Source organism: Protobothrops mucrosquamatus, unplaced genomic scaffold (assembly GCF_001527695.2).
Source record: "Protobothrops mucrosquamatus isolate PMUCROS unplaced genomic scaffold, P.Mucros_1.0 scaffold874, whole genome shotgun sequence".
In the NCBI taxonomy this organism is placed as follows: domain Eukaryota; kingdom Metazoa; phylum Chordata; class Lepidosauria; order Squamata; family Viperidae; genus Protobothrops; species Protobothrops mucrosquamatus.
This window is the reverse complement of record NW_015387128.1, coordinates 1558036-1581431: the sequence shown is the minus strand read 5'-3', so window position 1 is coordinate 1581431 and position 23396 is coordinate 1558036. Positions and strand designations below refer to the sequence as shown.

At 38.5% G+C, this 23396-nt stretch overlaps 1 protein-coding gene across 1 annotated transcript in view; it reads left to right on the top strand.

The window, feature by feature from the left end:
- SVEP1 (sushi, von Willebrand factor type A, EGF and pentraxin domain containing 1) overlaps positions 1-23396 on the top strand; it is a gene marked incomplete at its 5' end in the record, with an annotated part of 84112 nt that overhangs the window by 11134 nt on the left and 49582 nt on the right. Inside the window, 17 exon segments of the mRNA XM_029284732.1 lie at positions 221-350; positions 2336-2443; positions 3134-3265; positions 3662-3856; positions 5100-5221; positions 6475-6583; positions 7742-7933; positions 8160-8393; positions 9030-9191; positions 11173-11334; positions 12525-12686; positions 13898-13989; positions 15062-15158; positions 16910-17023; positions 18742-18855; positions 19715-19916; positions 20971-21128. Of these exon segments, the coding sequence (XP_029140565.1) occupies positions 221-350; positions 2336-2443; positions 3134-3265; positions 3662-3856; positions 5100-5221; positions 6475-6583; positions 7742-7933; positions 8160-8393; positions 9030-9191; positions 11173-11334; positions 12525-12686; positions 13898-13989; positions 15062-15158; positions 16910-17023; positions 18742-18855; positions 19715-19916; positions 20971-21128 (2485 nt within the window).

The window sequence follows — 23396 nt, the reverse complement described above, 5'->3', positions numbered from 1 at the left end:
TTTAATCAACGTGCTACAGTTTTTCATGGAGTATTGCAACGTTGTCACCAAAGATCATCTTTGAATTAAGGAGGAGCTGAAAGCATTTGCAAAGAAGAAATCCATGCTTAATCTTAATTTCTTCTTCTTTGACAACAGAGATCACTAGTTCCTGATATTTAAGTTTAGTCTTTGCTAAGAATTTACCACAGTATTTCATTTAAGACTGATTCTGTTACAGGTGCTAGTTCAGGTTACTCCAGCCTTTATACCACCCTACCTTTTCCCAATTGGAGAAGTTGACATTACATATACAGCAACTGACAGAGCTGGCAATGAGGCAAGATGCTCTTTCAAGATCAAAGTGATTGGTGAGTGCTATTGAGAATATATATATATACGGCTTAGTATCTTAGATTAAATTTGATGGCCAGCCCGCCACCCCACCCTAGCACTGATTAAATAGTCATACCTGAAAACAGCCCAGTCTTGCATTTGGTTGCGTCTGTAAGGAAATAAACTTCCCGTTTTGTAAGCATCCTGTCAGTATGCAAAACTACCTTATGTCGAAAGCTGTTATTAATATACTCATGGAAAAATATTTTTCCCTTTTAAGAACAGTGAAGCTAAAAATCTTTCTTTAGAAAGAGTCTTTAAACTGGTTCAAATACAGCAGCCAGGTGCCAATTAAACAATGTAACTTTGCTCTTCTTTCAATTGAATTAGTTAACCTTTGTGGTTTGTTTTTTTTAAAAAAATCCAGGTGTGTTTCTTTAAGAACATCTTGGTTTCATATAAATGAGCCCTGACTTTAGAATTGCTGCAAGAGCTCTGCATATTGTGTTATATGCATATTTTACAAGTAGTCCTTGACTTGCAACTATTCATTTATCAACCGTTTGAAGTTAAAACAGCACTAAAAAAAGTAACTCATGGCCACATGAGCTTGGGGTCAAAATTCAGCCATTTGGCAACTAGCATGTACAGTATTTACGACAGTCACAGTCGCAGCATCCTGAGGTTATATGATTGCCATTTGTGACTTCCCAGCTGGCTTCTGACAAGCAAAGTCAATGGGGAAGCTGGATTCACTGAACTACATAGTTCATTTAGCAAGGATAGCCATTTGCTTAGCAAGTGTGGTGAAAGAGGTCATAAAATTCAGGCATGACTCTCTTATGCTTGCTTAAGAAATTCTGCTCCAGCCTGTCATCATAAGTCAAGGATTACCTCTATTATATTCTTGGACCATGAGGAAGGTTAAGAATTATAGACAGGTCTGCCTTGGGCATAAGGTCAAAATTTGCATTTTGATAAAACAACGATGGATAACTTTTTGGTAGGACCTCCCCCACTTGTTTAGAAACTTGATGAACTCTAATAATTAAGAAGATTATGTTAAATCAAATGCTGGACTTGCACATGTAAGCGTAAAGGAGCACTTTCATTATATTGATGCTTACACTATTGTCTCAAAATGGCAGAAAACCCTGCTGCTGATTTTCTGCAGTTGTAGTTGACTTTATAGTTCCCAGAGTCTGGGGGTTCTCTTGTGCCTCAGATTTTTTTACTGTTACAACAGATATTTTATATATATTCCTTTTACTATTTTAAAGATACTACCGTGTCTGATAATTTATATTGTTATCATTTATTTTGTATTTACTTAAGCCCCAGGCCCCTGCAGTTCTCAGTCTTTTGTTTAGGATAAAGCAGTTATGTCTTTTTTTTTAGGTTTTTATGAATAAGTCCTTTAAAATAATAGTGGGACATCTATGGGCTGTTGAACCTCCTATAGAAAAAGTATTCTGGCCATGTTTTATCTGCAGTACAGCTCCATAATTGCACACTGTTAAAGCACTATGCTGATTCTTATCAGGCGAATAGTGCTATTAAATACATATGTCTGAAGTTAAAAGCTTGCCTCTGCAAACATCCATTAACTTCATGGAGCTTCTTTCCAGAGTACATATGCTTAAGATCAACTGTGGTCTGCATAGTGTCTGATGGCTGAGGGCTTGTGGAGAACAGATAAATATCTGTTGTGATGGAAGCTGCATAGCAAGCTCTTTAAATGTTCTTAAACATGATCTAAATATCCATGCTGCATGCATACTGATATGAAAATGTTTATGTTCTACTCAAGTCTAAAAGGAGAAACTATTTCAAACTTGTATGGAAAATCAATTTGACTTTTTCTTTCTTTCTTTCTTTCTTTCTTTCTTTCTTTCTTTCTTTCTTTCTCTCTCTCTTTCTTTCTCTCACCTCTCCCTTTCTTCCTCTTTCTTTCTTTCTTTCTTTCTTTCTTTCTTTCCTAATTTCTGATTCAATGTTCTTTATAATTTCAAATATTCAGACATTGAACCCCCAGTAATTGATCAATGCAGATCTCCACCACCAGTTCAAATCACTGAGAAGAAGCACAGAGTAATATGGGATGAGCCCCAGTTTTCAGATAATTCGGGTGAGTGACTCTTTTTTCATAGGTTTGGGTTTTTTTCTACCTATTTGGGGGATTTGGATTCCATTTGGGTGAATTTTGATAATCAGTTTGAAATGTTCCTGTAGGAAATGCTATCATCTTAGGATGAAGCTAAGAAATTGCATCTTTTTAAAACTTCTATTCTACCTAACGTGAATTAAAATAGAACATTCAGGATATTTTAAGTACAAATGTTTAAAGTGCATTAATGTTTGAAACAAATTAAAGGATTGCCAAGTAACATTAATAAAAATAATAAGATTTTCCATTACTTTGCTATTTAGAGCTTATTTAAAATATTTATATAGAGAGAGTTTATTAAAAATATTTAATATTTTTATTGCGAAACTTAATAATTTATTATGCTCTGCATAATGCAATGTACACTTAGAATGTAGAAGACTAGAACAAGTTGTTTTATTCATTGTATTGTCCTGGTAAATAAAAAGAATTTGAGGACTGATTAAATCATATTAAGGCTGAGATATACAAAGGCATTAATACCTAATAGAATGAATTATATAAAATCAGATTGCATAGTCTGTAAACTATATTTCAGATACTTAAGGCTCAGAACCATTATTTGAGGTTCCACATTATATATGCGAAGCATGTAGTTTTGAAAAATATTGGAAATGAAATGACATCTTTTCCCTGTTCTGACTATTTCAGGATCTGCCTTAATAATAACTAAAACTCACTCACCTGGAGATCTCTTTCCCAAAGGAGAAACATTGGTTCAATATACAGCCACTGACTTGGCTGGAAATAATAGGACCTGTGAGATTAACATTGTCATAAGAGGTTTGTTTTTTATGTGTTTATACTTCAGATAATTTGTATTATTGAAGAGTACTAAAGAATACTCCTCCTCTGAATTCTGATTTTGGAATTCCAAATTATCCAATCTTACATCCAGAGAAGATCCAATTAATTTACAAGTTCTCCATTACACTAGCTTCATTCTTTTTTAAAGAAAACTTAATTTTATACAGAGTATTCTGTATAACATACAACAGTTTTTGGTTCCTTAGATTTTGTAATGTCAGCGTATGTGCAAATTGAGCAAAAAATTTGTTTTGTTTTTTTTATGGAGTGAGACAGACTGGAAAAATATACTCACCTCTAGTACGCCATAGGTTCACTATGCGGCAGGAGGAGGAACCATGCAAACTTTAATCTGAACATCTTTTTTTTCAGGTTCTCCTTGTGAAATTCCCTTTACTCCGCTGAATGGTGGTTTTAAATGCACTGAAAATGAGTCAGGAGTTAATTGCACATTATTTTGCATGGAGGGCTATGATTTCACAACAGGTTCCAATGAAAATTATTACTGTGCCTATGCAGATGGTATCTGGAATCCTCCCTACTCTAATCAGTGGCCTGACTGTTCTTGTAAGGTTTATCTATTCTTCTTTCTTAAAGACTTAATTTTATATAGAGTATTCTGTACATAAAACATTCAAATGTTTTTCAGTTGACTCATATGTTTTGTCCTCCTAGTAGTTAAGTAATGAGAACTGAAAACAATATAATCAAACTAATAAGAATTGGATCATACACACACATGCACACAAATAGCCAGCTTTACGCCATAGCCCTATTTCTGTCCACACTGTTATCTGTTTGGTCATTGTTACAATCATTATGCACCCGTCCATCACCCATTTGTGTGTTGGTGATTCACATCTGCCTGTAACATGTCTCTATATTTTAATGCTTGAGTGATCTTAGAAATCATTATTTTGCTGGGAGGTAGGGAAATGCAAACTACCTTAAACTTTAGTTTGGGACCTAAGTTGCTTTTTTTCTGAAGTCTTTGTTAGGTGTTGTCCTACAAATGTGAATGGCACTAATTGAGGGCATTTGTTTTAATGACACTTAGTTCTAGTTAACCTGGTTTATGGTGCTAGTTCCTGAGATGGAATTATTTCGATTTGAATAAATGCATTGGGGCGGTTATTAAATGGAGATTGAGGGGATTCTCCCATCCCTAGAACCATCCTTTGTCCTTCTTACTAACATCTCTAAAAACAGGTCCAGGCATAAATCTGAATCTTTAACTATAAAGAAATATTGAAATGTCCACAAATCAGTTAAAGAAATAAACATTTTGCTACATAGTTTATTTATCTGGAAAAATGTCATATTGACTTGGATGCATTTTAAAAGCAACACATATTTTGCCACTTGAGTTCCGTTAGGATTTCATTGTATGATAGGATAGGATATATGATATGGATAGTCGTCATTTGGCATCCAAAGTTGAGACAGGCAACTCAGTTGTTAAGCAAAGCAGTCATTAAGTGAAATTGCAGCTATGCTTAGGATCTTACTGTATTTGCTTTACAGATCCACCAAGCTTATAATGACAAGGATTGGTCTTATTCATCACCATTATAGCTGAATGGTCACTAAATGAAGCAGTCAGTAAACAGGGACTACCTATATTGTACCATATATTATCTGGTACCTACATTGTGATTGGGATAACCCTAGTTTGTTAATTTTTTTCTTTATGCAAAAGAAACTAAAAGTAGCTTTCACTTTAACGTAATGTTTAAATTAACATAATTTAGTACAGTTCCACCTGTACATTTTGGTAACAGTATACTAATAATAATATACTGTTTTTCAGTGAATCGTTTGGCAAATCATGGTTTTAAATCCTTTGAAATGTTGTATAAAGCAACACGATGTGATGACAAGGATCTTCTTAAAAATTTTGTGGAAGTTTTTCAAAGTGCACTTGGTAAAATGGTGAGTTTATGGTAAATCATTATAAGATCCTAATGTGACAAAAACATGAAGTGTGAACAGTAGAGACTGTGGCATACTTAGTATATTTGAAAACTGGAGAGGATATTTTTAGCAACCTTTGCCCTTCAATGCTGAAAACCAGGTTGGTGCAGTGACTAAGACATCAGACTGGGAACCAGGAGACTCTTGAGTTCTAGTCCTCTTTAGCCACAATGCTAGTTAAGTGATCTTGGGCCAATCATTTCTGTCAGCCATAAGAAGAAAGAACTGGCAAGCCACTTTTGAAAAATGCTTCCCAGAAAACTGCACAGGCTTGTCCAGGGGGTTTTCAGGATTTAAAATTAATTGAGAACACATTTTTTTTCCTTCTGTCTCTGCTATACCTCTGCCAAAGGCCAAACAGCTGATTGTGCAACCCAACTTCATACCCACCAGTTGCCTCCTAGGGTCTTCAGCAACACCCTTCTGATTGCCACATCTGGGCAGACCAAACTCCATTTGCCCCTTGGTAGACCACTCAGTAAAAAAAGACCCAATGTCTCTGATTACAGAATTAAATAAACTGTTACTACTTTAAATAGAGAACTTCTTAATGTATTAATTCATGTTCCTTGAATTATGTACTGTTTTTCCTAGCCAAACATTCTTTATTACCTTACAGTTTGTAAAGGATATTGAAACAAGGATATCTATTTCAGAAGTGAGTTAGACTATCTAAGTTAGACAAATGGTAGGAAGGTTGTGTTTTTAACTAACGTATAGAAATATGAATAGTCCTCAACTTACAAGAATTCATTTAGTCACCTTCAAAGTTACACTAGCACTGAAAGGCTGCTCAGGAATTCTGGGAGTCATAAAAGAGCCAAGGTTGCCTCCCCCTGATGTAGAAAAAGCCAAAGTGTATGCCATATGTTTTAGCATCAACCTAAAGATAGGAGATTGCAGACTGATCACTGTCACAGTTTTGGATGTCAGCTTACATCTAGCATTCTGAGGCAACAGTGGAGAAGGGGGAAATCCTAGAGATTCCTGAGTGTCAACTCTGCCAAAATAGGCAAAGCCCACAGATGCAAGGAAAACAACGCAGGGAAAAGAAAGAGAAACAATCTGTCCACAATAAATTTGATTTCCAGCTTTGTGGATAGAAAGATTGTGTCATATTGAGACCAGAAAGGAAGTTAAGCCAAATTGTGTAATGTTACCCAGCTGTGAATTAATTATTTTTATTACTGCTCTTTCCTTATGGGTTATAGGTTCCATCATTTTGCAGTGATGTTGATGACATTGAGTGCAGACTTGAGGATGTGCCACAGAAACATTGCTTAGAATATAATTACGACTATGAAAATGGCTTTGCAATTGGTAAGTGAAGTAATAATAATAATAATAAAGTTAGAAGGGATCTTGGAGGTCATCTAGTCCAACCCCCTGCTCAGACAGGAAACCCTATACCATTTCAGACAAATGGCTGTCCAGTCTCTTCTTAAAAACTTCCAGTGTTGGAGCATTCACCGCTTCTGGAGGCAGATTGTTCCACTGGTTAATTGTTCTAACTGTCAGGAAGTTTCTCCTTAGTTCTAGGTTGCTTCTCTCCTTGATTAGTTTCCATCCGTTGCTTCTTGTCCTGCCTTCAGGCGCCTTGGAAAATAGCTTGACTCCCTCTTCTTTGTGGCAGCCCCTGAGATATTGGAACGTGATTTGCCCTTTGTCATTTATACACTCCGAAGAAAGAAATATTCAGCTCATTCCCTACAGTAATTCTGAATACAGGTAGTCCTCGACTTACGACCACAGTTGAGCCCAAAATTTATGTTGTTAAATGAGACATTTGTTAAGTGAGTTTTGCCCCATTTTATGACCTTTCTTGCCACACTTGTTAAGTGAATCACTGCAGTTGATAAGTTAGTAACCTGGTTGTTAAATGAATCTGGCTTCCCCATTGACTTTTGCTTGTCCGAAGGTCACAAAAGGTGGGTGACATGACCTTGGGACACAGCAATGGTCATAAGTATGAACCAGTTGCCTAGCACCTGAAATTTGATCACATGAGCATGGTATGCTGCAAAAGTCATAACTGTGAAAAATGGTCATAAGTCACTTTTTTCATTGCCGTTGTAACTTTCAGCGGTTACTAAGTGAATTGTTGTAAGTCGAGGACTGCCTGTATGTACTAAAGGGGAAAAAAATAACCAGGGAAAAAAAGAGTTAAACAGTTAACACAGCCTTCCATCATTTATTTCTTTGCTCCCTTCCTGCTGTGTTTCCTTTCTTAGAAACAGCAGTGTCAGGTCTATATTTCATTTATTTGTGTGTAATAAATACTTTACCTCTCTGCTTAACCTTTGAGGTAGGAGTTGACCTTTCTTGTCTGCATCTTATCCTCAAATTGTCAAGTCAGTAGCTGCTACTAATCCCTTATTCTAAAAAATGCAATTGTGCTTGAACAACTGGTTTACCGTTCATAAGTGTTATCTATTTCTCTTCGGATATTTCTTTTCTCTCTCTTTCTATTACCAACAGGTCCTGGTGGCTGGGGTGCCATAAATCGGCTGGATTACTCTTACGATGATTTTGTTGAAGTAGATTCTGAAGAGCAGCAACCTAAATTAGTGTCTGATTCTATGGATGTGGCAAACTCCCGGGTCAAAAGACACAAAAAAATGAATATGCCCATGTCAGACCACAAAATAAAGCTAATTTTTAATATCACTGGTACGAGAATCTTTTTGTCTCTTTTGTTATTAGGGAAAATGGAGTACACCTTTTTAAAATGGGGCCTATTTTGAGTGTTTTGTAAATAGAACATCCTTAGGAATTCTGTCGAACACAGGTTGAAGAATTTTTCTAATCTTCTGCCTGCTTCCAAAGAGCATTATGTTAATTAACTCTGTAATGCCTCTGCCTTTGCATAAGATGATTGTTTGTTTTTGAATCCTAGCTACTGTACCCCTGCCTGACAAACGCAATGATTCTCTGGAAGTCGAAAACCAGCAGCGCCTTCTAAAAACACTAGAGAAGATCACAAATCGATTGAAAAGAACTCTCAACAAGCATCCCATGTATTCTTTTCAGTTGTCTTCCGAATTGCTTATAGCTGACACCAATTCTCTAGAAGCTGAAAAGGCTTTTCTCTTCTGCAAACCGGGCTCTGTTCTGCGGGGGCGAATGTGTGGTAGGTAATTTTACTCTCAGTTAACTTAATTTAAGTTATTATGTTTAGAAGGCTATCAGGTTAGAGTCATTGCCTTGTGTCTACTTTCAAGGAGGAATCAAAGGAATCATATAATGTCAATCTTAAATTCACTGTTTATGCTATCTTATTTATTTTCACTTTGGAAAAGTTTGGCTCCTCAGGTAATTTCCTACCTCTTAGGGAAGGCTTCCTTCAACAGGAAGGGGGAGGGATGGGAACATGTTTTTCTAAGATACTAATAAATTCTTGTACTGCATGAAGTTCCATAAATCCTCCAGAATAGCTTTGGTGGAGCCTGGAATGATTGACATGAAGGAAGAAGAGTTATTCAGAATTTGCTTCTTTCTCCTTTACCCGTAGAAGTATTTCATCAGTAGCACACAACTATTTGGATTTCAGCAGTTATGAATATGTTAACACATTTTTAGGTAATCTGTAATTATCTGTTCAATCATTCATGTAGCTAGTATAGTTTTTGCACATGTAGAAACTGTGTCTGTGATGATGCAGATACAGATTACATTGCCCTCTGCAGTTTGAGAACTAGGTCAGACTTTAAACAATCATTGTTCCACAGCCAACATTTTATTCATATTTTATCTAATTAAATTCCAGTTAACTGTCCTTTGGGTACTTACTATTCTCTGGAACATCATGCATGTGAAAGTTGCTGGATTGGATCATATCAAGATGAGGAAGGTCAGCTAGAATGTAAAAATTGTCCATCTAACACCTATACTGAATATCTCCATTCCAGAAGTGTGTCAGAATGCAAAGGTAGGAAATTGGGAATCATTTAATATTTCACGAATGGAGGCGAAGTCCGAAAGCTCGGAAGACAAAACCTCTGGTCCCATTGGCCAACCCAGATAAAAATACGAATCCTGGGTAAAGCCATGCAATAAAAACAAATAAATTCGAACACCAGGATAATATCAAACTAACAACTGTTTAATACAACTGTTTAATACAAGTGCTGAGCTTTCGTCGGCCAATATATATTTTCAGCTACTGAGGGAACCAGTGTTTTTTTTAATTTCAACATGAAAACAAATGTTTATGCTTGTTTAAATTAGGTTTATTCTAGATGTCTAGAAAGAAAATTTAAATTTACACTAAAGAATGTTTTTTTTATATAAAACAACTTTTATTTGTTTATAAAATACCACAACTTTATAGAAAGATGTGTCTGCATTTGTGTGTGTGTGTGTGGGAGAGAGAGAGGGGGGGAAGGGAGGGAGGGAGAAAGCACACTGGGTCTGATCACTGCATCTAATCTGTTGTTGTTTTTTTCAAAAGTAGCCAGTGAGATAATCTCTGTTTCACACAAAGCACTTCAAGTTATACAGGTAGTCCTCAGCTTACAACTATTCGTTTAGCAACCATTTGAAGTTACAAAAGCACTGAAAAAAGTGACTTATAACCAGTCCTTGCACTTATGACCATCTCAATATCCCCACAGTCACATAATCAAAGTTTGGGTACTTGGCCACTGGCATTATTTACAACAGTTGCAGCATTCTGGAGTTCTGTGATTACAATTTGGAACCTTCTGGCTGGTTTCTGACAAGTAAAGTTACCTGGAAGAAGCCAAATTTGCTTAACCCAACTGGATGATTCACCGAACTACAATGGTTGGCTTAACAAGTGGCAAGAAAAAATGTAAAATTGGGCACAGCTGATTTAACAATGACCTTGCTTAGCAAAAGAAATTCTAGTCTCAATAGTCGTCAAACGTTGAGGTCTGCCTGTAGGCTACAGAGAGTAAAACGCTCTTGTAACAAATACCCAATTTCTTTGAAGAATACAAAATGGAAGCAGTATATAAGATATTATCAAATAGAGCAGCAACCCCAATCTTTTGGGCACCAGGGACCGGTTCCATGGGGAAAGGTTTATCCGCAGACAGGAGGGGACATGGTTTCATGTACTGCCTGCATCCCATGGATGGGGTTTTGCTTGTTTGTGCAGACCAGTTTCTGGCACACCATGGACTGGTGTTGGTCCACGGACCGGGGGTTGGGGACTCCTGAAATAGAAGAAAACATCATTAGGAGTAAATACATTGACAATTTCTGGAAAAGAAAGCTGCAGTGGAAAGGAAAGCAATTCTTTTATTGTGGTTCTATAATAAATTGCACTAGAGTCAGCGTTCCTGCATAAATACATTGTATTTAAATAAGTATTTTTACAGAAATGGCTCCCAAAACAGTTCAGGACAATAAAATTACCAATTGAAACACAACAGCTTCCAATATGAGTGAAATTATTAAATCAGGAAGCTAGAATGACAGACTAAAACAATAAGATCCTAATAATAATTTGCATGCTTTTCACGGTTTTTTTAATTTATACTTTTTCTTCTTTCTTACCACAGTAATTATGTGATCTTTTCAGTGGAGTTAATATATCAGTTTAATGCCAATCATCAAAAAAGCTTCTTTATTCTTTGTGCTTCGGATTTTTATGGTAGAGTGGTTTATGGTTTCGATGGAGTGTTCTAAACAAAACACGCAGCTTCTGCAATAAACATATCCATATTTGTGGCAGATCTTCTTTGCAAATTGTATTTTGCAAGTTAATATGCTTAGCTTGCTCTAGGCTTCTAAATCACCAGTTACACCTCATTGCAGATGCAGTTGTTCTGCATTAAATTGCTGGGTTTATTTTTGCTCTTATTTTTGAGCTCCTTGGAATTGATATGTATTTTTTTAAATTAGAAAATTTTAATTACGTTGTACTGTTCTCATATACTCAGCTCAGTGCAAGCCTGGAACCTCCTCTCCAAACGGCCTTGAGATCTGTGAATCGTGTCCCCTTGGCAAATATCAGCCTACCACTGGATCTAAGCACTGCATTTCTTGTCCAGAAAATATGTCAACAGTCAAAAGAGGAGCTGTGGATATGTCAGCATGTGGAGGTTTGTGACATCTAAATTCCAGGAAACAGCATGTTGCTAAATACTGTGCAGTATCTATCACTCCCATTCCCTGATCTCTGCATAACTGAAATATTTTTAAATAGTAGCGTGCATTATGTCTGTAGTCTATCTTATTTATCTAGTGGACCATAATTTTCTGCACAAAGGATTTGAACTGTAGCCATACTTTAAAGAAACAATCTCCTGAGACCTCTGTTTAGACAGAGTACTTGTTTATGTTAGCAAATATTAGTTTGTGGTTTCCAGCAGTGTGCTGGTAACAACAGCAGATTATTTCCATATGTTATTAGTGCTTTTATTTGTTTCTTGCATAATATAAACTTGGGGGAAAGTAATATTAATTTTTGCCAGTTTCTGGCCAAACTTGAAAATAGTTTTGCTTGTCCTCTGAGAAATAAATCTGTTTCTTTTGCCAATGCAGAATTAGAAATATGAGGAAGAGTAGGTATAAATCTAACACATAAACAAACAGGCCACATTATTTGGCAAATATCAAGTATTTGACATTCGGTGCCGTTTTTGAGGTCATATATCTATGGAGATTCTCAATCATCCAGATCTTGGTTGTCCCAAACATGCTTTTTTCCAAAAGGCAATTGGATTTTCTTGGGGTTTTTTCCTTTGAAAATGTTTCACTTCTCATTCAAGGAGGAGAACCGAAGAAGCTTCTTGGATGAGAAGTGAAATGTTTTTAAAGTAAAAAAAAAGAAAAGAAAGAAAGTCCAATTGTCTTTTGGAAAAAGCATTTTTAGAGTCATAGTTTGTAACTTCAAGGTATGCAAAACATATAAAAACACGTCTATTCTCTTTTTCTGATATTTTGTCCTTCTGAAAACTAAGACTGTGGTTGTAAGATAAAAAATTTGGAACTCCCAGAGTACAAATAGTTTGATTGTCTTTTTATACGATCTGTTGGTTTCATTTTAGGTTAATCTTGCATTGTGTTGCAAACCTAGCGATATTTCTGAATAAATGTATGTATGTAAGATTGGGATTTGGGAAATGTTATCTAGAGGTGACAGAGATTTGGTACAATAATCTGGTTCTGGAACATTTTAAATCCACTTGGTTGAAGCTTTCCATTGATTGAAACAGGTCTTCTTCTTTTGTGAAATAATGTTAAGATGTTATATCAGTGCATAAAGAAGATTCTGTTATGTGCTTTGCAGTTCCTTGCCCAGCTGGAGAATTCTCACGTTCTGGTTTAATGCCGTGCCATCCTTGTCCCAGAGACTATTACCAACCTGAACCAGGAAAATCCTACTGCCTATCTTGCCCATTTTATGGAACAACAACAATCATTGGAGCCAGATCTATAGCAGACTGCTCAAGTAGGTTATGTCCTTTAAAGGGTATGAAAATGATCAACAATAAGCATAAGGGTAGGAAGAGCTTGACTCTTCATGTATTTACAAATGGATGTCTCGTGCTTAAAGAGAAATTAGATTGTGCCTTTGCTAAGAAAATATAGACAGAAGACAACTGTCGAGATACCGTTGTACAGTTCATATGGAACAAAAATAAAAAGGAAAGGGACTTCAATGAACAGAACAAAGACTCTTCATATCACAATAGTACTTTGGGAGAGCCAAGCCATCCTGTGATTAATAGCCCCACCTCCCAGATGAATCCTGAGCGATTCTTTTCATAGTCTTACACACAGATCTTCTAGAAGTGATGATCCATGCACAAGCTACATTGCTACATATTGTGTCATGCCTGTAGCTCTCCTTTGGTTTCCCAAGTTTCCTCAATAGGTTCATAACGGGGTTTTTTTTTGCTTCAATGTAGGTGATTTAATATATAAAATTCGGCAATGGCATGAGAACATAAGAAATTGTGGGCTCCACCACTGACGTTTTAATCTTAATAGCCAGTTCTAGACTTAGATGATGACATTATTCTGTTTTGCTTTGTTTGTTTTTCTGTTTTGTATTTTACTTTTTATGATAAAACAATAAATAATAGTTTTTTAAAAAGACATTATTCTGTTCCTGACACTGCCAGAGATCCTGTTTAACACAAAATCAATAAATCTGAATTGAGTTTGCATGCTAAGATACTCAGATTTTATACCAAAATGCTGAAGAACCAAACCGGATGTGTGACAGAAAGGGTACTGTACCTCATCAGTAGTAGAAACTGGAGTCCATCTGAAGTAATATAACCCAGAGATCCCCAACCTTTTGTGTACCAGGGACCGATTCTGTGCAGAGGGGTTTTTCCACAGACCAGAGAGTGTGTGGTTTTGTGTGCTGCCTGCATCTTGCAGATGGGAAATTGCTTGTTTGTGCGGACCGGTTGCTGGCATGCCGCAGACCGGGTACTGGTCCACGGACCGGGGGTTGGGGACCCCTGATATAACCCATCTGGATATTCATATTTTAAATGAATATGTAATTGTTTTTGAAAGGTTAGATCTCTCCCTCAACAACTATATTCCCTTTTCAGTTATTGCAACATGAATTGTATTAGAATCTTGACTTCGAGAGGATTTCGCCAATCGGATTTTTACAGTTGCTTTCATATCAATCCCATTTAGGTTTTGGCTCTACTTTTTCTGCCGCGGAGGAGAGTGTAATGCTTCCAGTTGCTCCAGAAAACATCAGCAAGGACCCCAAAGTCAGCAGCCAGGCAAGAACAGTCATCGTGGTTTCCCAGAATGTGTAGTTACATAGAAATTAGAAAGCTGGGTGGAAAAAAAAAATCATTGAAAACGATTTGTTTGAAAGTTAAAGGGTTGCTGCCTCTCACGATGCGTTCTTTATTTCATTTGTATCCCATGCAGCAGGGTCTGCGGGAGTGAATGGTGAAAGCAAGACCATGGCATTGCGCTGTGAATTCCACCCCTCCTTGGGATGGGTGCAAATGGCCTGGTGCATGTGGTCAAGGGATGGGTCCTGTCAGTGGTGGGATTCAGCCAGTTCGCACCACTTCGGCAGAACCGGTAGCTAATTTGTTGTTGCCCAGGCCCAGAATGGACTTCCGGAAGTGGCATCCACACAGAGAACCGGTTGTTCACATATTTGAATCCCACCACTGGGTCCTGTGCTATAATGCCCTCCTAATTCATCACTCTTCCCCTCTCCACCCGCTGCAGATGCTGGCGATCCCGCATGGGTAGTCCTCGATTTATGACCACAAGACAAGAATTTCACATTGCTAAGCAAGGTCGTTGTTAGGTGAATCATGCCTGATCTTACGACTTTTTTTTTTTTTGCCACGGTTGCTAAGCGAATCGGTTGCAGTTCTACACTGAATCACGTATTCGTTCAGGCCGACTTCCTTCATTGACGTTGCTTGTCAGAAGCCAACTTGGAAGGTCACAGATGGGGATCAGATGACACCCCTCCCCCAAGGATGCTGCAACCGTTGTAAATACGTGCCGGTCGCCAAGCACCCAAATTTTGATTACGCAACCATGGGAATGCTGTGACTGGCATAAATGCGAGGACCAGTTGTCAGTTACTTTTTTCAGTGCCATTGTCACTTCGGACAGTCGCTAAACAAATGGTTGTAAATCAAGGACTGTATTTGATTTAACATGGTGTACATTCCCCTCCCCTATGCAGTATTTGAGACCATTATGCATTCATATCATCTATTAAGACTTAACATTTAGAATCCGGATAGGAAGTCTGAGCTGCTATTTGCTATTGAACAGGTAATATATATTTTTGTTTTGTCTTTTTCCCATTGACCACAGACATTCCATGAATGTTTTCTGCAGCCATGCCATAACAGTGGAACTTGCAAGCAGGTTGGAAGTGGTTACATTTGCATATGCCCACCAGGATATGCAGGTAAGTAATAGTGTTACAATTCTTCCTAAATATCATGGTTTGACTGACATATTGCTTGGGAAGAAAAAGAAATATATTAAGAAGTATTCCGTAAATATTCAAACAAGAGATAGAAACTTTTCTTGGAATTACAGGCCCACTTTTTTCTATGTGGGGTTAAAACCTAAAATTTGTGAATAAACAAAAAGTTAGTTGTAGCCTAAAAAAAAAAATCAAATAAAAGGTTTGGGGAGGTAACCTGTAAACGCATTAAAATGTCTCTGACTTTGACGTTACTCTACATGATGTGATCTTTCATCAACTCAAAAATAGCCTTTCTGTGAATGAAAGATATTTTTTTAAGAGAATTGTTGACTTCTTGTTACTACTCCAAAGGCTTGCTTTTTAACTTCTGTTTTGTAGAAATACTTATCTGAGTTTTTTCCCTTCATTTAAATATATCTTTTCATTGCAGCATGGTAATTTTCATATCATTTTTATGCTATTAGTCTTCCTTAGTTACAAAAAAAACCCTGTTCAGTTATAAATGAACCATTTGTGTAGATCTAAGCAGGTTAGCATCATTTATACTAAATATGAAGTTTGCAGTGATTAAAACTAGTTATATTAGACTCTCTGGACGTTTTTTCTTTAAACCGATAGCTCTCATGGACCCTACAAAAAGTTTGTAACTTAACTGGAGTGAAAATAATGGAACTTGCTAAGTCATGGTCTCCCAGTTCCAAGTATAGACTGATCCTGTACATATTCAAAGATGGGCCCTTACAAACACTGCATATAATTTAATAAAAGTGTATGGAATTATTAGCTTGATCTGTACTCATGTGTCAAGAATAGGCGAACAAAACAGAATCTAGCTATCGCTGTCTTTTCACAGGAGACCTAACAGTTTAGCAAAATGTTTCAATTTCCTGTTATTTAAAAATGTATCAGTAAAAGGACCTTGAATACTGTAAAAATTAGCTGCAAATAAACACATGGATTTTTATAGTAAAAGGCTATGTGCTGGGAATAGGGTAGAAACAGAGGGTTGAAAGAAAACAAAGGCAAAGGAAAGCAAACAGATTTGTTCATCCAGGGACAGATTTTAGACATTTGGTCCTTAAAAGTCTGTGTTTGAATGTTTGTATATCCAGACATATTTCTGGTGCTTAATTAGATTTGCCAGTCTACTCATTTAATAGTAAAATGAGAAGCAAGTACAGGTTTAACCATACTTTTCTCATGTGGAAAATTTGACAATAGAGATGGATGCAAATTTCACTGAGTTTACCTTTCACCAAAAATTACACAATTACAGAGGAAAAACAGGAAAAACTCAAGATTTTTAAAGAGTAACCCAGCATCACTGGTAGATTTGTCTGTTTTATCATGAACTCAATTTTGTTTTAGTACTCAGATCAGTTGGGGAAAGGAGTGTCTCAGAATATTTAATTGAAACAGAATGTCTTTTGAGCTTTTAACTGAACAAAATTAAATTAATTAGTAAATTAATTTAATTAATTAATTAAACAAAAGCCTATCAACAAACTCAGTAGCAACTAGAACTAAATAGACTCTGAGATCAATTAGCTGTGTGTTTTTCATACGGGCCAGTTTCATCTATTTCTAACCTACGTGTAAATAGATTCAAATCCCTCCCCCAAACATCACATTTTATTTTTCTATTACTTGATATTTATTTGATGTGTTTTGCACTTTTGGCCCATGCCGATTTATTTTTCTTTGTGTTCTTTTGGGTTGTGTTCTAGGATTAAAATGTGAAAAAGAGATTGATGAATGCAGGTCATCTCCCTGTCTCAACAAAGGGATTTGCAAGGATGGCACTGCAGCATTCATTTGCCAGTGTCAACCAGGCTACTCAGGTGACAAATGAACTAAAGCAGTAAAGCATCATCTCCAGGTTGCAAACTTTAAAAAAAAAGTTACGGCTCATATTTATTGAGCTTGTGAATATCTTGCCTTCTATATTCTGCTGATTTCATAGTGTGAATTTCTTTGGCGAACTGGCGAGGAACAGTTCAACATAAATTTTATTGCTGTTGTATGCTGGGCATATATAAAAATATCTGCATAAAGGTTTCTTAAATGGCTGCATTCCGAAGATATGTATGTCACCACCTCCAGACTGCACCATATTACTTAAAACATAGAATAATAGAATTGGAAGGGACCTTGAGGTCTTTTAGTCCAACCCCCTGCTTGAGCAGGAGACCCTATACCGTTTCAGACAAATGGTTGTCCAGTCTCTTTTTAAAAGCCTCCTGTGATGGAGCACCGATAACTTCTGAAGGCAAGTTCTTTATGGGTTGCCTTCATATTAGGGAATGGGTAAGAGTAGACTGTCATTGGCTGTCCTATTTCCCCCCTTACAATATGGGGGAAATTGGGTCTTGTTGCAAAGTAGCAATCCATCTGGCTAAGCTTTTGTAGCTGAAGTTGAGTGGAAAGTCACTGAGGAGTCTATGAGTGGAAGGAAATGGATAAATGCAGTGGTGGGATTCAGCCGGTTCGCACCACTTTGGCAGAACCGGTAGCTAATTTTTTGTTGCCCAGGCCCAGAATGGACTTCCGGAAGTGGCATCCACACAGAGAACCGGTTCACATATTTGAATCCCACCACTGGATAAATGTCATCATTTGATCGTATCAGAATTGTGTGGGTCTTCTCCTACAATGTTTGTTAAATTCAGTAGACAAAATGTAATTATTATGCACCTAGGGCAAGATGGTGGTTTACCATTAAAAAGAAAAAGGAAATGAAATAAATAGAGGAAGCTTGGTACAGATTATTTTTAAGGTGACTAGCTGGATTCTTTCATCTATTTGTTTGGATTTTTTGCTGCAGTAATAAACCATAGTTCTGGATTGTGTCCACACTTGGTAAATGAGTCTATGTCCTCTTGATGAAAGCTGAAGGACATGGTCCATTAAAATCTACATTATTTCATTCAATACAGAAATCCTGTAATTGACAACAATACCAGCTTCTGCTTGCAATTTTCCTAATTAGAAAAGCTTATAATGTAGATAGGATGGTGGACTCTTATTTCCAAATTAGTAACATGAATGGAAAGAGCTGTTTATTTATTTAGTTATTGAATTTATAGGCCCCTCCGATCTTTTATGACTGGGCAACTTGCAAAATACAACAATAAAAAAAGCAAAGATTAAAACAAAAAATTCCATTGTCCAAACCAAAAATAAAAGACTGGAAAAATACAACCATTACTCAGGAAACCCCAATTTCACACAAGGGATCTATTAACCACTCTGGCCCTAGGCCAGGTTTTAAGGGATTGTTTAAGTAGGGCCCGGGTGGGAGCCATATGAATTTGGGGAGGGGGGTTAATGATGTTCCAAAGGTCAGGTGCCGTGAAAGAAATGGAACTGCAGCTAGAGCACAGAAACAAGAATGTTTATGTCTAATGAATAAGGTTGAAAATTTATTATTAACTGCTGTGCTGGAAATTTATAACCTGGCTGTTTTTAGGATTGTATCTTCCATGTGTCAGTCCATTGTGTGAACTTGTAAATCTGCATGTGTATACTATTAATGTTCTCTGTAATCTATTACTTGAAGGCTTACTGTGTGAAGAAGATGTAAATGAATGCCATTCAAATCCTTGTCTGAATAAAGCGGTCTGTGTTGATGATATTAACTCTTACCGTTGCTTGTGTCCAGAAGGCTTCACAGGTTGGTCCGTTTTATTGACGACCCTCTTCTAATATTTCATATAGCTCTCAAGATGTTTTGTATTGCTTGCAAGATCTTAAAAAAAAAGAGGAAAGTTTAACTTTCCAGTTAAAAAAAAGGATCACATAGTTAGGTGTTATCATGTGTGACTTCCCTCATCAGGATAAATGAGAAGTTTGTGACATTGGAAAAAAAAGGACAATATTTTTCAGCAATTAGTCTAATACATTAACAAAGTTGATACTTTAATCTCCAGAAAATTCATTGTATTGAATACCTACATCAGTGATGGCGAACCTTTTAGAGACTGAGTGCCCAAAAAACGCCCGCCCCCGCTCTGCCTCCCACCCTGCCTGCTCTGCCCCCACCCGCCTCCTGCCCTGCCCACCTGCAGGGACACGCACCGCCTCCATGGCCCGCAGCAGATCACCCAGGCAGCCCTGCAGCACCATGGCAGCCACGCCCTCCGCCCACACCCCGCAGCAGCATCTGCACACTATGGGGTGCGAGGGCGGAGTCGTGTCCCTGCTGCCCGGCTATGTCCTTGGCTGCGCTGCTTCGTGTGGGCCGCACCCAGGGGCGATTCTCCTCCAGGGAGGCTGCTGGTGAGGAGGGGGCCACAGGGGGAGGCGGGGCTGGGGCAATGGCACGCGTGCCCACAGAGAGGGTTCTGAGTGCCGCCTCTGGCACGTGTGCCATAGGTTCGCCACCATTGACCTACATTATGTTTTGTTTAAAAAAATGTATTTGACTTATTAACTTTTTTTTTAATCTTCATTCTTTTTAATGTTCCCAGAGTCTATAAAGTTCAGAAATTGCCTGATGCTGATAACATCTTTATTCCTTTCTTCTTTCTCAGGCACTCACTGTGAGGCAGAGGTAAATGAATGTCTTTCAAATCCCTGCTTCAACAAAGCTACCTGTGAAGATCAGGTTGCAGGTTTCCATTGCAAGTGCTTGCCTGGATTTATTGGTGCTCTGTGTGAAAAAAACATTAACGAATGTCTCAGTAGGCCTTGTAAAAATGGAGCCACATGCAAAGATGGAATCAATGGTTATAGGTAAAGAGATGTATGTATATAGCTTTGAAAATATATAAAGGTTTAATCATGCAAATACGGTGTATTTATTTGTTTTCCCACTTGATTGCTTGCTAAGGAACCAAAATAGCAATCCCTTAAGGCCCAAAATATAACAGAATCACTGCTTTTAGAATCTTACCTCTCTCCTTTAAACTTTATGAACTTTTCCTTTTGTCTTAGAAGCAGGGCTTTTTTTCTCTCATAGAACGCCCAGAACGGAGTTCCAGCACCATTTTTGGATGGAACCTTGTAGGGTAGGCAAGGCGGGGTTATATGACGTGTGTGAATTCTGGCACCTTTTTTTTTTTTTTTTTTTAGAAAAAAAGCACTGCTTAGAAGTATCTACTTCTATAAGTAGACATATCTATAACACTGTCCAGTGCTATAGATGGAGTTTACAGGCTCTACTGACTGTGGTCTACATTCTTTTTTCCATCCAATCTTTTTGGCACTCTAGGTTATTGTATTTTCACTTTTTATTTATTTACTCTAGCTTACATGTCATGCCAGTCACAGATTACTTCCATATACAGTAATTGGGTTAAAAAGTTTAACGGCAGCCTAACTGTCTCTTCCCCAGAAATGCATTTGGGGGGTTTTATTCTGGATTTTTTTCTCTCTCTCCATAGTCCTTGGCTGGGGGGTTCAGCCATTTTTAACTCAGTCTTTCTTTTGCCAGCTTTTTCTCCACATCATATTTGGTCCAATTCTGTTTTGCTTTCAGAGAGTTATCCTATTAACAGACAGATAGGCAAGACAGGCTCTTCGGCCGCTTTGTGCAATGTCTTTCCAACATTCTTTAGGGTTGCAAAAATAAACAACATCCAGAATTTTCAGAACTTGTAAGCATTTCAAATTCAGACTCCACAATCGATCTTTTTTTTTTTTTCAACTTCTTACATACTTAGGCTTTCCACTTACCCTCGTATTAGTTCTTCATTTCACTTAAGTAACTTACTCTGTATTTAAGACAGCTAGAATGTAATTGTTCAAACTGTAGTAAAGAGAATTCTTTCATTTTGTCTTCTCAAAGGTGTCACTGTGTGACAGGTTATACAGGGCCCCAATGTGAAGTGAACACCAATGAATGTGAATCCAATCCCTGTGAAAATCAAGGAACATGTATGGATGCCTTGAACTCGTACGTTTGTAAATGTCCTCCTGGCTTTACAGGCAGCAGGTGTGAAACAGGTACCCAGGATCAAAGTATTAGCAAACAATAGCAAATTTATCTTGGCAACAATTCTGCAGACTTGAACTGAAAGCAGATGACTCCCATGAATATAGACTTTGCAAACCGCAGTATACAGTACAGGTAATCCCCAAGTTATGAGCATTCCTTTAGCAAACATTCGAAGTTATGCAATATGCGCCCCCTAGTGTTTACAAAAAAGCCCCAAAATTACGAATGTTGCTGCACCATGGTAGTCGTTCACCCTTAGGAACGGCCGCAGTGGCACTGTAACATTCACCCTGGCTATTCCTTCCCTCTCCTCTGCCCCAGGTCTCCCTAGGCCAGGTGTTGGCAACCTTAAACACTCAAAGAGCCACTTGGACCCGTTTCCCAGAGAAAAGAAAACACTGGGAGCCGCAAAACTTACACGCACAATTGGGGGTGGAGCTTGATTGAAGAGTTTAATTAAAAAGAAATAGAGGCTGCTGTGCGTGAGTTCTCTCTCTCTCTCTCTCCCTCTTCCTCCCTCTCTCTCTCTCCCTCTCTCCCCCCTCTCTCTCCCTCTCTCCGATCTTGTGCTCACCTGGCAAGCTGACTTCACACTGTTCTCCGACAAGCTGACACACATTCTTATTGGGCTGGCTCTTTCCTGCCCTTGGTCTGCCAGTCCTCTTCCCCCACTCAGTGTGTGTGTGTGAGAGAGAGAGAGAGAGAGAGAGCTGCTGCTTCCTGCTGAGATGCAGCAAAGGCAGGAGCCCTGCCCAAAAAGCTTATCAGCTTGTCTGAGAACAGCGGAGGAAGCTGGGAGCCGCAGGAGAAAGCTCAAAGAGCCACATGCGGCTCCAGAGCCGTGGGTTGCCGACCCGTGCAACTAGGCCTTGGATACCTTGCAAAGAATGAGATCCTGAGCTTTCTTGGCTGTTCCAGGACTACAGTGCATTTGCAGAGAATGGAGCCCTAAAGTAACGCAAGATCTCGCGTGATTTCATGGTACTTTAGGCCTCTGTTCTCTGCAACAGAGAAAGGAACCAAAGCCAGGGTAGACTTCTGCATGCCTCCGGAAGCCCGATCTGGGTGTCAAAGGCCTTTTTCAGGTCGCTGCTGCCCGGAAAGGAGGCCAGGAGAGTCTTCTGCGGACCTCCGGAGGCCCGATCCAGGTGTCGGAGGCCTTTTCCAGGCTGCTGCCACCCAGAAAGGAGGCCAGGGGACGCTTCCGCAGACTTTCCAGACATTTGAGGCCTTTTCTGGGCTGCTACTGACAAGAAAGGAGGCTGGAAGATGCTTCCACGGGCCTTCGGAGGGCCATTCTGGCCCTTGGAGGCCTCCTCCAGGCCTTGGAGGCCTCGGGCAGCAGCCAGGTGCTTCCAGAGGTCTGTTCTGGGCCTCAGGGGCCTCTAGGCCTCCTGAGGCCCAGAACAGAGGCTTCCCTCTGCTCTTGCTGGGATCAGAGAAAGAAACAAAGAGGCTGGAGAGGAGACAGATCTTCACAAGGTAAATGACCCGGTGGAGGAGCAATTGTGGGGATCACAGGGGAAGGAGCATGAGGTAACTCGGGGGGGGGGGGGCTTGGATGATCTGAAGCAGATGGCCTGTTCCATCACTAGGCCTCCCCATGGCCTTCCCCACCCTGAGATACTCATGTTCACTTAATGAGCTGCGCATTTGCCCACGCGTTAAATTAGCAAATGCATGGGCAAAAGCTGGGAGTGAATTGCGTTCAAGGCAGGCTCCATTCCATTCGTAACTTGAGGATTACCTGTAAATACAATAATTCAATAGCAATAGCACTTAGACTTATATACTGCTTCACAGCCCTAAGTGGTTTACAGAGTCAGCATATTGCCCCCAACAATCTAGGTCCCCATTTTACCGACCTTGGAAGGATGAGAGGCTGAGTCAACCTTGAGCTTGTGAGAATCAAACTGCTGGCAGTCAGCAAAATTAGCTTGCAATTATACTGCATTCTAACCACTGCGGCACCATGGCAAGTCAATATTGGACTTATTATTATAAGTTCAATTATAAACCAATAATATATAAAAATAAGACACTGAAAAAATATATTTTGAATGCTATCCAGAATGCACTTGAGTTGGGTGGCCACTAAATTTAAATAAACAATAATATTTAGAATCTTACTATTCCCTAAACTTCAATTTCATTTTCTACAAAGTTATAGAGTATTTCTTCTGTGTTCTTCAAGTACTTGTTAATCAACTGGAAAAGATTTCTTCATTCCTTGCTTTGTGCTAAAGTATTGTAGCAACCTTTGTGGCCAGTTAGCA